Consider the following 16,906-nt stretch of genomic DNA (forward strand, 5'->3'; position numbering starts at 1 on the left):
AAAACAAGATAATTTGTACCAATACTATCAGTACTTCATTGACTCCATTATTATTTTTCTGGTAAAGAACAATAAAACAATCCACCTACAAACAAAAAGGCCGAAATCACGCAGAAATGTATCGTAAACAAGTAGAACATCGGCCGAATAAGTTGCTTGGTTCTTTCATTAGGTTTGCATACACAATATACTTCCCTTTCCACGAAATAACATAAACAAGTAGAAAGGTACTGGTAGCATAAAGTTGGTCTCATCCCGTAAAGGACTCATATTTGTATATTTGTAGTCAACCCTGCTAAAACATCATAAATATTGCTCACATCTGATGCGGCTTGTAGTGCGCAATATTTTCACGTGAAACGATAGGATTGATTAACCACGCAAACACCGTCTGGTACAATCTAACAACCGTGTAACTGGGGCAACGGTTGTAGCGATTTCCATACGGGTCGCTGCGTGTCTAAACGACACGGGTGGCGTAAACACGGCCAAGCTGGCGTAAACGATAATTCCAATCGGTTAAAATTCCTTCCACTTGGCTTCGAATATATTTCCAAAGGCCTCGCGGGTTTGATGCTGGCGTTTCTCGGGCTCAGCCCAGTATTTTTACTGAGCTGAATTGAGCTCTCCCGAGAAGAGATCTTCAGCTCGGGACGGTATGAACTCGTCGCTTACTGCAGCCGGGCGCGTATGCTCGATGTCCAATATATGCAGGATACTGATAAATCCGTTTGAGGCACCTTTCTTGGATGATATAATACTTCCCTTGCCGTGACCGGCTTCTGCGCAATCAGGCGAAATTGCGTCGTCCAGGTCGCTATAAATCCGGACTGGGGAAACAGCTTCCTTGTTTCGGGAGTCGACTGACGCAGACGTGCATGCAAACAAGTGAATTAGGTTGTTTAAACACTCGTCTAAGGTGAACTGGTCTTCTAAAGACATCTCAGCAGAACTAGCTAGAATTGCATCCACATCCAATAAATCATAAGGTTGAGGGTCAACGTATATATTTGATAAATCCGAGTACGAAATAGCATTTGCCACAAAACTCATCGTTGGCAGACAGTGATGCAGAAATATAATGTAATTAACATTAACAGCAATTAACAATAGATATTACAAAGAAGACAAACGAAAAGAAACCGTTGAACCTGTCTTGGATCTCCAAACTAAAATCAAACTTAGGAACACTATACAATCAATCAATAGAGGTGCCCTGTCAGAGTCTGACGTCGGCGACAATCAAATGTTCTTGTCTTTCCATACACTTCCAGGTGATGTCCAGCGTCGATCTGTCCCTGACACGTGACAGCCATCCTAGATAATTCATACGCTGCCGACCACGATCTCTTCGCCCCTCCACCTTCCCGTTGAGCACCAGATGTTCCAATTGCTTCTTACGAAGCACGTGGCCGAGAAATCGAACCTGTCTTGTGACGATGGACCACATCAACTGTCTTGTTGTTCCAGCCCGCTGCAGCACCGCGTCATTTCGCACCTTCTGCGTCCAGGTTATTCGTAACATTTTTCGCAGAAACCACATTTCCGCTGCCTCCAGGTGATTCTGCAACGTTTGGCTGATGGTCCAACACTCACAGCCATATAGAAGAACCGACCACACGTAGCATTTCAAAAGTCGAAGTCTTGTTGCAATGCTGATCGAGCGAGAAGTGAAAACACTTTTCATGTTTTTGCGATTCCAATGTCGCACTTTCCTGTCGATGTTAACATGCTGCCCAAGTACTGGAATTGGCTGACCTGTTCTAGCACCTCTCCTTTCACTTTGACGTTGCACGGCGGCGTGACAGGCTTCTTTGTGAAAACCATCACGAAGGATTTTCTTTTATTGATGGTAAGCCCTTTCATTTCACTTTCCTCGTTCATCATGTTCTGCAACTTCTCTTCTGTGTCGGCGATGAGTGCAGTGTCATCGGCGTATCTCAGGTTATTGATATTTACCCCGCCAATGATAAAACCTTTCAGCTCCTTTATGTGGCGCATTATCATTTCCGTGTAAAGGGAGAACAGGTCTGGTAACATGATACACCCTTGCCTCACTCCGCGTTCGATGTTCACATACTCACTCAGCGCACCATCTATCCTCACTGCTGCCTGCTGGTCCCAGTAAAGATTCTTGATCAATTCGATGTCCTTCCCATCGATATCCAGTGTCTCCAGCATTTCGATCAATGGTTCGTGCCTGACCTTATCAAATGCCTTCACATAATCGATGAAACAGGCACATATATCACGCTGCATTTCAATTGCTCGCTCCGTTATCATCCTCAAAATGAAGATGGCGTTCCGCGTACCCTTATCAGGAGTGAACCCGTACTGCTCTTCGCTGACATCTCCAGTCGTTCTGCCTCGGATGCTGTTAAGTAGGATCCGAAGGACAAGCTTCGTGAGGTGACTCATGAGGCTGATGGTTCTATGTTCCTCGCATTTTGTGGCACTCGGTTTCTTTTGTAAAATGATGAAAACAGGTTTGCACATCTCCACTGGAAAATGACCTTCATTGTATATACGATTGGCTAGGTTTGTTATCGTTTTCACTCCAAAATCGGCAAGAGCTTCGATCATTTCCATTGCGATCCCGTCCGGGCCAGTTGCTTTGCCCCTCGATAGACTCTGTATGGCTTGTTCGACTTCATCTTTAAGTATCACAATTCCACCAGTCTTGTTAATACTAGGGCGTGGTCTTCTGTCATCAGCAAACAGTTCTCCTAGGTACTCCTGCCATCTCTTCAAGATTTTCTGCCGCCATATTACTTGCCGAACTTTTTCATGCATCCGCTGTGGGTTGTTGCATTCCAGGAGCTCAATTTCTCTACATTGCTGACTGTAGAATTTTTCTTTTTCTTCCTGACACTTGTTGCGGAACACTATACACGGGCTTGAAAAGTAATTTAAACATAAACATTACTGCCAAGGTGGTGGTATATAAAGAATACATCGTTCAGATGTTTCAACAATCTCTGTTGTCATCATCAGTACATGTTTTCAATTAAGCTGTAGAACACGGTATATAAAGCACTAAGGAAAAAAAGGTAAAAGCCAGATGTGTAAAGTGACGTCACAGACGATAACAGAGAACCGGCGTTTAGAACGGTGGCGTAGACGAACAGATAAGAACTGGAGATAGGGGTCAGGTGTTAAACAGACACAACGCATGGAAACTGTGTCGATGTTGAGCTCGGGGTCATGCTTTTGAATAAAAAGCGATTCGAGAAACAACAGTCTCACGCGGTCTTGGTTTGCGTCCAAAATCTCCGGCTCGGCAAAATTAACTTTATGTGTCGAATTCGACAAAATGTGCCGACACACTTCTGATTTTTGGTCCATGCTATGTTCTTTGATTCTTACAGCCAGATTTCGTCGCGTTTCCCCAATATATGAAGCGCCGCAGTTGCAAACCAACCGCTAAACAACGTTAGTTCTCTTGATATGTTCCTGGAGCTCTTTTATTGGAAAATACCGTGAAAGTTTGTTAGTTTCATGAATAAAGCGTAAGCAGATGTTGGCCCTGGTTCGACGAACAAAATGCTCCAATTCACGCGCAATGTTGTAAGACACTGGGCCGAGAAATGGAAGTCTTGCAACCACATATCTCTCCTCGTTGGAGCTGTTGTTTAATACCTTCGATTGGTGTTTTTTGTTCAGAAACCCTTTAATACACCCGTCCACAAAGTTGTGGAGATATCCATTCGCTCCAAGCATTTTCTTGACCTTCTTAAATTCTAAAGGCCCTGTTTAGAAGACACAGTACTAAATCCGCCTATAACGAGCAGGTGTGAAGCTTTCCCATTTGGTGTAAAGGCCAGTGTTGGTTGGCTTCCGGTAGGTACAGGTTTTAACTCCGTTGCTTGTTTTTTCCACCATGACGTCGAGAAAGTGAATGGTGCCGCTTTGCTCTTCTTCTTTGCTGAAGGTGATGTTGGGATGTACCGAGTTTATGGTTTTATAAAACCCATGAAGAGCAGTTTTGGAAGGAAAAACCAAGAAAAGGTCATCCACGTAACGACACAGAATCTCAGGGTTGTTTTCCGTCGTGGTAGATTTTAAAGCGGTGTCGACAACATAGTTCATAAAAACATCTCGTAGCAGAGGTGCAATAGATGATCCCATCGCAATGCCGTCGATCTGCTTATAGTACTGTCCGTTAAATTGAAAGGTGGTAGTTGTAGCGGCCCAATGCAACAGTTTTTTCATACGCCTCTTGTTTAACCCGTTAAACGTAGTGTCACTTTGCTGAAATATGGAATTGAGCACGAGGGAGATTAGCAATATCTCAGAAAGATTAGCAATATGCAAAAAAGAAATAACCTGTGGAGCGTGTTTCCGCAGAGCGAATAATTAAGGTTTGGGTATAAATATCACCGATTCACAAATGTTGAGTTGTGTTTGCAGCAGCCAGCACCACAGAATCACTCAGATTCATACATACAAATGCGCCAATTAAACAAATGCGTTTCGACCGTTGTGATCATAGTTGAGCCCCAATGTTGGTTCCCTGTCACGCCTCAGTGCCGTTCTACTCCAACCAACCAGCTTTATTGCTGCAAAGTGTCGTGGCAAGCCTCGACTGAAAGCTTATTTATGCCTAGACACCTATTTTTCACCTTTAGTTTTGAACAAAAATTATTTGCTAGCCCTATATGAGAAACGTTGCTTTGCATGCTTGGGACACTTTACGTAGCAGAGCCTAATAAACGTACGTGGCAAAGTTGGTAAATGCTGCAGTTCACACTCTAAAATAAGAAATACATAAGATGTTTGTTTAAACGCGTGTTTAAAAAATAATTTGAAGCAACTCATGATTTCATCACTAATACAGTTTCTATTTTCACAGCAGCACAACATAGTGTTGTCATAATGTTGTTTTACAAATCACTCCTTACATATTCGAAATTTAAGTCGTTTAGTTTAAGACACAAGGCCAAGTTTCAACGCAACCACAATCGTTTGTTGTGTTCGTTTTTCGTGCTTTTTGTCGTTTATTTTACCGGAATAATGTTTTGTCTTCAGCCCCTAACCTTGTACGGTCTGGTGACAACTAAGAACGCGGCGGTCTAGGCAAGTTTCGATCGTTGTGAGACGACATTGGTTTCCCGTCACGCCTCAGTGGCATTTTACCCCAACCCACCGGCTTTATTGCTGCAAAGCGACCTGACGAGACTCGACTAAAAGCCTATTTATGCCTCCGCGCCTAACTTAAGCCTTTAGTTCTGTATCATTTAAATCTGCCGATAGACTTTTGTTTTCGACTTACACGTTGCCCCAAAATTTTGGAAACGTTGCTTTGTGTGCTTGAGGTACTTTCCGTGGTTAATGCTGCCGTTCTGATGATGGAATATGCTTTGCAGATATAAATATCATTCTGAAGGCGTTTGGTATTTGAACAATTTCGTCGTGTGTTTGGCAATATTAACCACACAAACCCAGCTGACCAGCTTAGACCTAAGTGTATTATCAACGCATCCAAGATGGATTAAACGTGCTGTCATGTTTATTGGTGTGGTGACGTCTATACTCGGACATAATATTTGTCTCTTTTATAACCAATGTATGTTGGATATTGCAACGTTTATACTTATCATTGAGGAACTTCCTTAAAGCCCAACATACAGCCATGAAGTTTCACAAACCACACTTTCCATATTTAAGTTGCTCGGTTTGACTCAAGGCCAAGTTTCAACGCAACAACAATTGATCTTGTTTTCGAGCAGGTTTTTCGTTTCTTTCAGCCGGAAAACGTTTTACATTTAGCCCTTTCCTTGTACGGTCTCACGCAACTAAGATCGGGGCGGTTTAGGCGAGTTTGTGAAAAATATCTTTTTTTTCTTCCAGCTGTAGTAAAAAAGTCGCATGCATTCATACGAGTCGTGTTGTCGGTCCACATTATAACCACAAAAACTACCAACATGCAAAAACAATGATACAGACTATAATCCGTAGAACGAATAATTAAGGTTAGAGTATAAAAATCACCGATTGGCAACAGCTTTTGAGTTGTGTTTGCGGCAGGCAGCACACAGCAAACACCAACATCAGAATCACTGAGACTGATACAAACACTTGCGCCTTGTGAACAGCCGCGTTTTAATCGTTGTGGTGATACTTGAGCCCCTACGTAAGTTACCCGTCATGCTTTAGTGGCGTTTTACCCAACCTACTAGCTTTATTGTGGTTATGTGACGTGGCGAGACTCGACCGAATGCAGAGGCTATATTTATGCATTCACACATATCTTTAGCCTTTAGTTCTATACCAACTAATTTGTCGGTGGATTTCTGTCTTTGATTTACTACCCTATAATATCGGAAACGCTGCTTTGTATGCTGCAGATACGTTACGTGGCAGAGTTTAAATAGAGAAAGTGGCAAAGTTGGTAAATGCTACGGTTCTCATTCTGAAATAAGCTTGGAAATGTGCAACTTTTCAGTTCAAACGCGTCTTGCAATTAAATGTATGTCGGATATTGAAACGCTTATACTTATCATTGAGGAACTTCCTTAGGTCAACATACAGCCATGAAGTTTGAGAAACCGCACTTTTCATGTTTTTGTTGTTCAGTTTGATCCAAGACTAAGTTTTTACGCAACAACAATTATTCTTGTTTTTAGCAGGTTCGTCGTTTATGTAAGCGGAAATGTTGTGCCTTCAGTCCCTATACCCTTGTACGGTCTGGTGACGACCAAAAACGCAGCGGTCTCGGTACGTACGTGAAAAAGACCGTTCCTCTGTACAGCTGCTGCACGTAAGTCGCATTCATTCATACGAGTCGTGTTGTCGGTCCATTCTTTATTTAGGCGACTGCACTTACGCAGTAGAAGTAGAGCAGACTTGAATTTGAAGTGTTTTGTGCATTGGATTTTGTTATTTACAAAATGTTTTTTTTACTAAAGGACTTTGTGACGAGCGGCAATACTTTTAAAAAAGCTTGTCCTTTCCCTAGCTTGACATTTTAAGTCTTTTGTCTGGGCAAGTGTTGGCTACCACAGAAACGAATGTATAAAAAGGTCAATGAAGTGGTGGAGACGATAAATGTGATGATGTCGGTGAAATATTTATGTCTGACAGAACAGTTACTATTTGTTAAGCATAATGCTACATAAGGTTGTGTTTTTGATAAGTTTGTCAAGTCTACTGGATTTTAAATGACGGTATCTCAATGACAGCATGTTTTCGAAAGAACAGCCATAGAATAAGAAACTACGTTAGAGTTACCCAAAAATCAGTCCGCTATCCCACGCTCTCGTAATCGAGTTTGAAAATACATTTTTTCTCGCCGAATGTACCGAGCACAAAGTGACAAATTATAACTCTGATGCACCACCTACCGGATTTCTTCTATGCAGTTTACCACTATATAATATATACCGTTGTTGTTATCTTGTTCTTAAAGTCATATGAAAAGCTTTTGCCTTAAGTCACATTGCTTAATTCATCTCTTGGTGGGTCACGTGCATCACAATTCAAAAGCATTGACGTGTGCTGCATTTTAAACGTCTGGTCTAAGACAACAGCATAAATGATAGGTGGGACATAGAAAAGATGCAAGAAATCATACAAACGCAAGTAATGAAAATTAGGTTAAGAGCTCAATGAAGTAGTGGAGGCGACAAATGTGATGATGCCAGTGAAATATTTGTATCTGAAACATCAACGGTTACTATTTGTTAAGCAATAGTTTGTGCTGCGTGAGGTCGTGTTTCAAATAAGATTGGTGAGTCCACTAGACCCATGCACTATAGATAGCCCAAACTTCCAATGTCGAAAATTTTCATGGATATAAGGCCCAGAATACATGTAGTGTTGTTGACAGACATAGTTTCTAAACTATCATTTGTGCTCAGCGGGTAACTTACTATATCATGTGATTGCTAAAGAAACTGATTACAGTTAACGAGGATTTTTAGAAACGTGGAACATTCTAAATTTAAAATTGCAATTTTATTCATGAAGGTTTGTGAAGAAGCGTAGTAGTCACGTGGCAGCTGCGTTAGACATGCTTTGCGAAAATGATTTGCATGCTTATCGGTATGTTGCTTGGCAACAAAATGTTATTGTTATTGTGGACAATTATTATCAAATAATGAGTGAAAAATGACAATATGTAGAACGAAGTGACTATTAGTGGTTAAGAATCACCGATGAACAAAAGTTTGAAATTCAAGGGTTGTGGTGACGATCAGCCAGCACCAAGCGAACACAATAACTTCAGAATCACACAGATTGATACAAACACTTTCAATCGTTGTGAGACGATAATGGTGCGCCTGCGTTGGTTACCCGTCACGCATAAGTGTCGTTCTACCTCGACCCGCCAGCCTTATTGTTGGCGAGACTCGACTAAAGCTGTTTTTTTGTATCCACAATAATTTTTAACCTTTGGCTCAACAATGGTATTTCCACCGATAAACTTATTATTTTTAAAGCAAAGCATAGTGGCTTCACAACGGCATTTCACAAACCATGAAACAAAATCAAGTTTCAACGCAAACACAATCGCAGTTTTCGAAGAGGCGTTTTTTGGCTTAAACTTCAGCCCCCACCCATGTACGGTCTGGTGACTACTAAACGCGGCGGTCTCGGTACGTAAGTGTAAAAGCACCTTTTCTCTTTTGCGAGTGCTGAAAATAAGTAGCCTTTCATTTATATGAGTTGTAATGCAGACTTGAATTAGACAGTCACATGTAGTTGCAATTTAGTACGGATAAAAATTGAATAGGAAAACGTTTTGGTCATCAGAATTTGTTTGCTATTTGAAATTTTTTCACCAGAGAAACTTTAAGTGTGTTGCAATAGAAAGGATGTGGAGATGCAGAAATTTATTTCAGGCAGTGTCAAGATAAATGTATGGCTGACAGCAGGGCCCCAGGGTAATTTTTTTTACTGGTGCGATACATTATTTGGCCCCCATTGAAACCTGTATATGTGCGATAAATTGTATCATAAATGAATGAGAGTATCATAAAAATTACATGCTATGCTATGCTACACAATAAGGATAATATTTTATAGCAAAAATAGAAAAATAATGATATGTGCTAAATAATCTTTAAATTTCATATTTATGGACTCTCCACTCTCAGGTTATCAGCGAACACATAAAAAGCATCCATTTGTTTTTATGCAGCAAGAGCTTCTGCAGTTAAATTCATTCATTGCAGGAATTTTTTTTAAACTTTCTTAAATATGACTTCGCCAAAAGAGGTGAGCAAAATCTGATAATTGCTGCTTTTGTTTGTTTGTTTGCTTGCTGAACTAAAATATACCTCAACAGTTTTTTTTGTCCTTTCGAAACATTTTCTGCATTTTAAATAAAAGCATTTGTTTTCAAATATTACTTCACTACTCTTTTTTAATATTTTTATTATTTCCCCCTTTTGTGCTTTTCTAATGCCTGATAATGTTAATCTAAGGGATTAATGCAGGGGTGCACAACATTTTGCTGCGACGGCACAGGTCCTTATTTTATCGACGGTCGCCAAATGTCTTCACGTTTTTTGTTTGTATAGTATTAATGTAAAGCTGTAGTATGATTTAACTTATAATATCCCATCGACTGGTGGCTGAAAGTACAGATTATCTCGTTTTTCCATTGATACAGCTGAACGAGTCGGTATTATGTCTTAACTGCCTTTGGCATTACCTTGTATATTGTTACGTTGCGTGTTTATTTAATTGTTTGCGCATAATGGGCACACGCAAAGTTTGACGCGTAGCAGCAGGGCTGGTAACATATATTTCAATTTCCACACAGTGCATCCAGACCAGTTTTTACGCTAAATGTCTAGCAAACGAGTTGCAATCAACTTACGGCCTCCATAACACATACTTTAACAAACATGTTCACGGCCGAATAAATTCGTTTTCGCGGCCGCATGGTTGTGCACCCCTGGTTTAGAGGGGTTCACAATCGTATTCCATTTTCGGCAATGCCAATGACTTATAAAGGGGATTTCTTTTTTTGACACTCTGAAACTAGTCAAAAAAACTAACAAGTTGTAATCAGTTGTAAGTTACTCAGCGATTACTAAAGCCGGACGGATTTCAAACCTTTCGTTTGCAAAGCGGTTGCACAAAGCAAAGAGAATCTCAATTGATTGAGTTAGTTGTATGACTTGGTTGGACTTCAATAAAATATATGATGGCCATGAAGGGGTAAAAATTCAAACTTATTGTGTCACAGTTACGAGAATTGGACTGCGGTGACATCACGTGTAACCTTGATGACTTTGTGGCCGGTTCAGGAGGTTTCGGGGATGTTATATTTGGATACCACAAAGGGTTAAAGCAAGAAGTGGCCATCAAAGTATTTGAGGTGGCTGGTGGAACGCAAAAAAGGTCACTTGCTCTGAAAATGTAAGTCGTAAAATTTACCACTTACATAAAACACCACACCCATGTTTTTCAAAATATTCTTTAGGATCAAGGAAGAAATGGAACACTTGCTGAAAGCAGATCATGAAAATGTCGTTCGAATCTTCGGCTACGTCCAATGGTCTTTCTCAATGGGAATTGTGATGGAATACTGCAAAGGTGGAGATTTGGAAACACTACTAATGGATACATCCAAAGAATTGGGCCTTGCTGTGCGCCTTCGCATTTTATACGAAATAGCATCAGCATTGGCTTTCTGTCACAATTTGCCCGACAAACGTTTAATTCATCAGGACCTAAAACCTGGAAACGTTTTGCTTACCAAAGAACTAAGCTGTAGATTGGCTGATTTCGGGGCCTCCGAACTGGCAACTTATAGTATTTCGGCAACTGTGAATCCTTTGGCACGAACCAAGAAAGAAAGGCCACAATACACCCCTTACTACACCGCGCCAGAAAAACTGAAGGACCCCACAACGAAACCAAGGAAGCAGCATGACGTATATGCTTTCAGTATGCTATTGTATTGGGTCTTGACCCGTAAAGCACCTTATCCACGTCTGGCAGAAGAAGAGCGAAAGGAGTTATTGAAACTAATCAAGAAAGGAAAAAGACCAGACTGTCAGGACATACAGGATTGGATGCAAACTTTGGTCGGTGAAGACAGAGAAATCGCAGAGCAACTCCAACTACTGATGAAGCGATGCTGGGATCAAGATCCCACAAAACGTCCCACAATGACTGAAATAAAAGAAGAATTGAAAACGTATTTAGACAAACAGAAAACCACCAAGCTACTTTCTCAAGTTTTGACGACTTTGAATCAAATGGATTTAGACGAGCAACCCGTAGTCAGCGAAGGTCGACGCGTTTCTCTTCAGTATTTTGCAACCCGGTCCAGAAGTTTTCATGGTAAATTAACAAACCAACAGATATTAAGTTTAGATTTGCTTTTCACAAATTAATCGTAGGCAAAGCGGACCAGGCTGCATTTTCCTAAAAAAGGACCCGTGTATAAGATACTTTGATCCGTAGGAACTTGTAGTTATCCTTATCTTGTTGTCATTAAACGCGTTACTGGTTGTTTAATTGCGGTCTTTTATTATATCTGTCACATCCACACCAGACCCAGTAGGTGTTGTGGCAATTAATGATTCATTAGTACAAAAATCGTCCTAAACCACTGCTAATATTACTCATTTATTATTTTCTGTTTTCAGTGCCCTCCACACCAGGTGGCACCGAAGGACGTTCAAGCGGACCAGCGCACAAGAGAGGCGCACAAGAGTGTCCGTCATCTCAACAAGGGGAAATCCTCACCTCTAGCAGACAGCAAAAAACAGGTATGAGATATATTGACACATTGGAGCTAGTAGTTGAACTAATACAGCAAACATAGGTATGCATTGCTGGCAATTGTTTAGTAAAAAACGTTTGCTTCGAAAACTGGTTAAAATGTAAAACATTTTCACGCTCCCTGCGGTTTTGAAACACACATCAAGTTGTCAGTAAATGTTAACATTTTCGCTGTTTTGCAAGCAGCCAACGCTTAACTGTATTTGTAGCGTTTTAATATCTGGAATTCCTATGCACATTAGTACCATAGAAAGTCAATATTTTTTACTGACGACTGATACAAACTTAATCGGTTACATGGCAGAAACTTGTAGTTATCCCAATCCTGTTGTCGTAAAACGCGTTACCGATTGTTTAGTTGCGGCCTGTTTTGATTAAACTTGTCAGTTCCTCACCAGACCCAGCAGTTTTTGTGGTAATTAGTGATGTATAGTACAGAAATCTTACTGAACCACTGACGATATTTCCTTTCCATTATTTTCTGCTTTTAGTTCCCTCCACACCAGGTGGCACCAAAGGACCTTCAAGCGGACCAGCAGAGGGCGCACAAGAATATCCGTCATCTCAGCCAGGGGAAATCCCCACCTCTAGCAACCAGCAACCGCAAGGTATGCGATATATTGACTAGTGTGAACTTGTAATTGAACAGCTAAATTGATTGTTGTAATAAACGTTTGCTTGCGTAAAAAGTTAATTTTTTTAATTTATAGTCAACAATTTAAATTATTTAGTCTTATTCCTGGCATTCCCAAACTTTAAAGCTCGCCATATTTTTACAAGAGGAATGAAACTTTTTCATGCTCCCTAACATTTGATTAACTGGTTTAAATACAAATCATTGGGATTTCAACTTTGTCATTCAACTATATTATAGCAACGACTTTATATCTTGAATCTTACGCACATATAGTTTGATGGAAAGTCAATACTTGTACACCTCAAACAAAATCAACCGGTAACAGGGCACATTGTTAGCAAATCGACCTTTATTAGTGATAAGTTCTCTTTTGAAAACAGAACAATACAGTATAAATGTGTGTAGTGGTAAACCATCAATATTTTAGTGCCCTCCACCTCAGGTGACACCGAGGAACGATCAACTGGACCAACAGAGGGCGCACGAGGACATGTACAGTCATTTTCCCAACAAAGAGAAATTTCCACCAGCAGCAGACCAGAGCAACTGGGTATATAATGCATTGACTGGTTAAAACTTGTATCAGTTGCATAACAGTGATGAAAATTACATTGCTAAAAATATTCCCTTTTATAGTAAAAACAAATAAATATACCTATATTTTTGTTTTGTTTAGATTCCATTAGACACGGTGCCGAAGGACGCTCTTCCACAGTACGAAAATTAGTCGCTCGTTTCAACACAACATCACCACCACTACAACCTGCAGGTAACCAATCACAAATTCACACGTTGAATTAAAATTCCAACATGATTGGAGATCGTGTGTTGAAATTTAAGCACATGACCTTGCAAATGCTTGTAATTTTTCCTTTTCTATACTTCAACCTTAGCCTGTACTAAAATAATAATACGAGGAATTGTAAACAGTTCAGCCCAACGTTGGAAATTATACTTCAAGTGTTTAGAGCAGATTTTAAGTGATGCTACACATTATTAAACTGCTTATTATTTTGTCAAAAACAAAATTCCAGTCGTTGTTATAAAGAGGTCAATAAGAATCAAGTCGCATGCGTCCGTTGTCTAGCAGCTATTGATACATTTACATTCGGTTACTGGACTGTTTGCACAAAAATGTTTTTGTACCGTTGTCATTTTACTTGGAAAACTAAACAAGACTGCAGGTTAAATTACAGTATATTTGTAAAACCACATATTTTTAGTGCCCTTCATATTAAACAACACCGAGGAACGATCAACCGAACAAACAGAGGGCGCATATAAGGCAGAAAAAACTTATATCCAACAAGGGCAAGAAAAAGGTTTGGGATGCATTAAACCTATAGCTATTATTTACTAATGCAAGTGTGGGAAATTATGCTTAAACATGGTATTTATACTGTAGATATCAAACGTTAATATTATAGACCGCACTTTTACAACCAAACAGTCGCCAGTTTTACATACCGGGACGAGCAAAAACGTTCTTGTCGCAAAGTGGGCAATGCGATTTAGGCCGTAAGCGTCCGCTGCCAGTTAGCTGGAAAGTCAATATTTGTGTAGCGACAACCAACACCTCAAAATATTTTACATGGTAAAGGGGCAGTATGGCACAAAAAGCTCTTGGTGTTAGTTATCATTCACTTTAGTAATAAAATTAATATCATATTGGTTTGGAAAAGCAAATCAATCTTGTAAGTTAATTTAACATTAGCCGCAAAATTCAACCACAGTGAAAGCACAGTTAGCAGATGTTTTGACACATTATTTTCCTGTCAAATATAAGTTTGATGAAATGGTGGATTTGGGTTTCTGGCCAACTAAAAATACGCGACATGCAGGGGTGATTACCATGGCAACATTAGCAACTTTGCAATGAGGTTTATTAAAGCTCACCCCATGCACAACACATAGTTTTGCCACGTTCGTATGTAAAAGGGGCAAATAACCCATTTAACTGTTTCCGCAACCCAACGTCACAACAAGCAGCAGAAACCAAGAGTGCATATCATATCACCCATCAACACTCCCCTGACAGTTCAAGGACATCCGCTCAAGCTCACTGTCTTTCTTTTTTTGCGGGCTTTTGCAGCAAACGCCAGTAGCTACGAATCAAATTTTAAATCAGCAATAATCACCATCGCCACAGCAGGCAAGCCGTGACCCCCAGTCACAACCAAAGACTGCACAGTGGTGGAGCTTTTGTTGTGCTTGAGTATGACCACGCATGTTATTAAAACAACCGTTTCAGGCAAGTTTCCTAAAAGTACAGGGCTTCGTTTCGTTCCTAACTTTACGCTTTGTGTCAGGATTGTTTTGAAATAGTTAAACTAGCTGAGTAGCTCGTTACCAAGTCAAACTTATGGGCCTAAACGGGCTTCTCAAAAATGATTCGGGTTAGGGCCGGTTACGGGCTTGAATTTCAGGCCAGTTTGCAACTCTGATACGATGTGTTCAACAATATGACATTTTGCTCTTTAATGAGTCACATGCGCTTTCTTTCACATTTACCTCTTCTCATTCAAAAAAGGCCGTGACCGTTGTCGATCTTACACTTTCTATCTTGAAAACGCGATAAAGTATCGGGCAATGAAAATCCGTAAAGATATTTACCAAAGCTGCACTTCGTAAAACCTGTATAGAAACGACGGAAATTAGGGCATCAAACCAATTTGTACAATCTGACTGTATTCATACACGGCAAATCAACACCGAAACAAGCAAAATGTCGCCGTCTGGCGCTTCAGCCTTACATGCAAATTGCTCTGTATACTCCTAGACAACAGGTCTCCAACACGCTGCCCGCGGTCCACAATTATCTGTGGCCCGCGGCGTTATTAGCTAATAAAAAGTATATTATTATCTTGTAAAATATAAAGCTTTTTTGTTTTATTCACCCTCAAAGTGTGACTGTGATCCATCATTATTATTGTGATGAAATAATGCGAACTTAATTTAACCACCAAAGCGTAAAGTTCAAAATCCGTGTACACTTTATTTGTTTAGCTAAAGGATAAGAAAAATAATTGTTCGCTAACACTTAAAAACAAATTTATTTTTTAAAAACTTTTGATTTACATGAACCGATGTCAAAGTATAATAGACTGTTTTTTTTTCATGAAACTTAAAATAAAACATCATTTTTTATTTCTTTGCAGATCAAACTGACGAATTCAATCAACACACAAAATTATGTTGATTTATTGAAAACAAAAAAGTATGACGAAGCAAAAACGACAAAACAACAACTTTCAAGGTTAATCACAGGTCAACCAGGGGTCACTGCAGAAAACCTGGAAGAAAAAGCCACGAAATTTGGAAATGAAGACAAATATTTGGAAGCCATTTTGTTTTTCAGCATTGCCGCAGATTTCTATGTGAAGAAAAATCCCGACGCTGCTGTAGGGAGAAGTGTCGTTGTGTGTGCGTGGGGAATTAAAAAAACTATCGAACTTTTGATGGAAAATTCTGATTCATCTTTAAAGTCCAGAAACAGAGAAATCGTGCGCGATCATGCGATCCCACTGATGCGTGACATGATTCAGCAAATCCGTAACCTTCAAATAAACGAAAAAATTCGATGTGAAAAAGAGGTTTGGTGTTTGCATTACACTGAACAGAGTCAACTTTACATCGGGGATTTGGCATCAAGTAAAAGTACAATAAAACTTGGACTTGATCTTATGGAAACAAAGTTCGGGAATGAAAGTTCAAAGTATTACATCTACGGTGTCTTGTTGCACAATCTTGGTTTTGTTTGCGGTGAAACTTCACGCTTCAAAGAAGCAATCGAATATTACACAAAAGCAATCAAAGTTTTCAAAACAGCGGAGAATTTAACTGAGGAACGACGAGGAGAATTGATTGCAAGTAGTGAGAGTAATATGCAAAACAGCAAAGCAAAGTTGAACAAGTGATTAAGTTTGCTGCAAAACAACTAAAGTTTTGTCTGTGACAGAATTATTGTGAAAGAAATGCTATTTTTTACTGTAAATAAAATTACTTTTTCATTTTCCCATCTTGTGCACAATCGCTGTATTTTAGTGACGATTTTTTGTAAAAATAAAACTTACTTTTCAAAAATTTGATAAGAATTCAAAAATTTCAGGAGATATTTCACAGAAGATCATTTTCCAGGTCAAATCTTAAAAAAACAAAGAATTTGTTGTAATTGCAGAGTTAATTTGTGGAAAGAAAGTTGCAGGTTTGACATTTTTTTTAATTGAAAAAAAAACTCAAAAAAGCATTTGTTGAAGTGATGAGGCTTGGGTGTAAAAATAAAATGTATTTTCCAGATGTACTGGGTTACAATTGTATTTATATTAGTTTTCAAAACTTGTGATGTATTTTGAACTTTGCCATTTGGACCGCCGTTAAAGTTAAAAATAATTTTTAGTTAATATTAAAACAACAAACCTTTATAAGTTGCATTGGACCAAACACAACCATCTGCGCATTTTGTAAACTGCAACTTTATGTTGATTGTCAGAAGCTCGGATATAATCACATTTGTCACTGAGTATA

General features: G+C 39.5%; 3 protein-coding genes and 1 pseudogene across 3 annotated transcripts; 2 read left to right on the forward strand and 2 right to left on the reverse strand.

Moving 5' to 3' along the window:
• The window catches only part of LOC145212396 (uncharacterized), a 182,923-nt pseudogene that overhangs the window by 115,996 nt on the left and 50,021 nt on the right, over nucleotides 1-16,906 (reverse strand).
• Nucleotides 3,769-4,212, reverse strand: LOC145212159 (uncharacterized). The gene has a single exon (XM_080080200.1). The coding sequence runs from the start codon at nucleotides 4,210-4,212 to the stop codon at nucleotides 3,769-3,771; it is 444 nt and encodes a 147-aa protein (XP_079936326.1).
• LOC145212160 (receptor-interacting serine/threonine-protein kinase 1-like) lies at nucleotides 10,178-12,373 on the forward strand (the record flags this gene model as incomplete). The annotated part of the gene is made up of 4 exons (XM_080080201.1): nucleotides 10,178-10,371; nucleotides 10,436-11,301; nucleotides 11,610-11,732; nucleotides 12,237-12,373. Coding segments are annotated over 4 exons (1,320 nt in total), but the record flags the coding sequence as incomplete, so codon positions are not given.
• Nucleotides 13,087-16,397, forward strand: LOC145212398 (uncharacterized). The gene is made up of 3 exons (XM_080080506.1): nucleotides 13,087-13,151; nucleotides 13,606-13,704; nucleotides 15,541-16,397. The coding sequence occupies exon 3, from the start codon at nucleotides 15,841-15,843 to the stop codon at nucleotides 16,297-16,299; it is 459 nt and encodes a 152-aa protein (XP_079936632.1). The 5' UTR covers nucleotides 13,087-13,151; nucleotides 13,606-13,704; nucleotides 15,541-15,840; the 3' UTR covers nucleotides 16,300-16,397.

This window comes from Phallusia mammillata, chromosome 2, assembly GCF_965637545.1.
Source record: "Phallusia mammillata chromosome 2, kaPhaMamm4.hap1.1, whole genome shotgun sequence".
NCBI classification, from domain to species: domain Eukaryota; kingdom Metazoa; phylum Chordata; class Ascidiacea; order Phlebobranchia; family Ascidiidae; genus Phallusia; species Phallusia mammillata.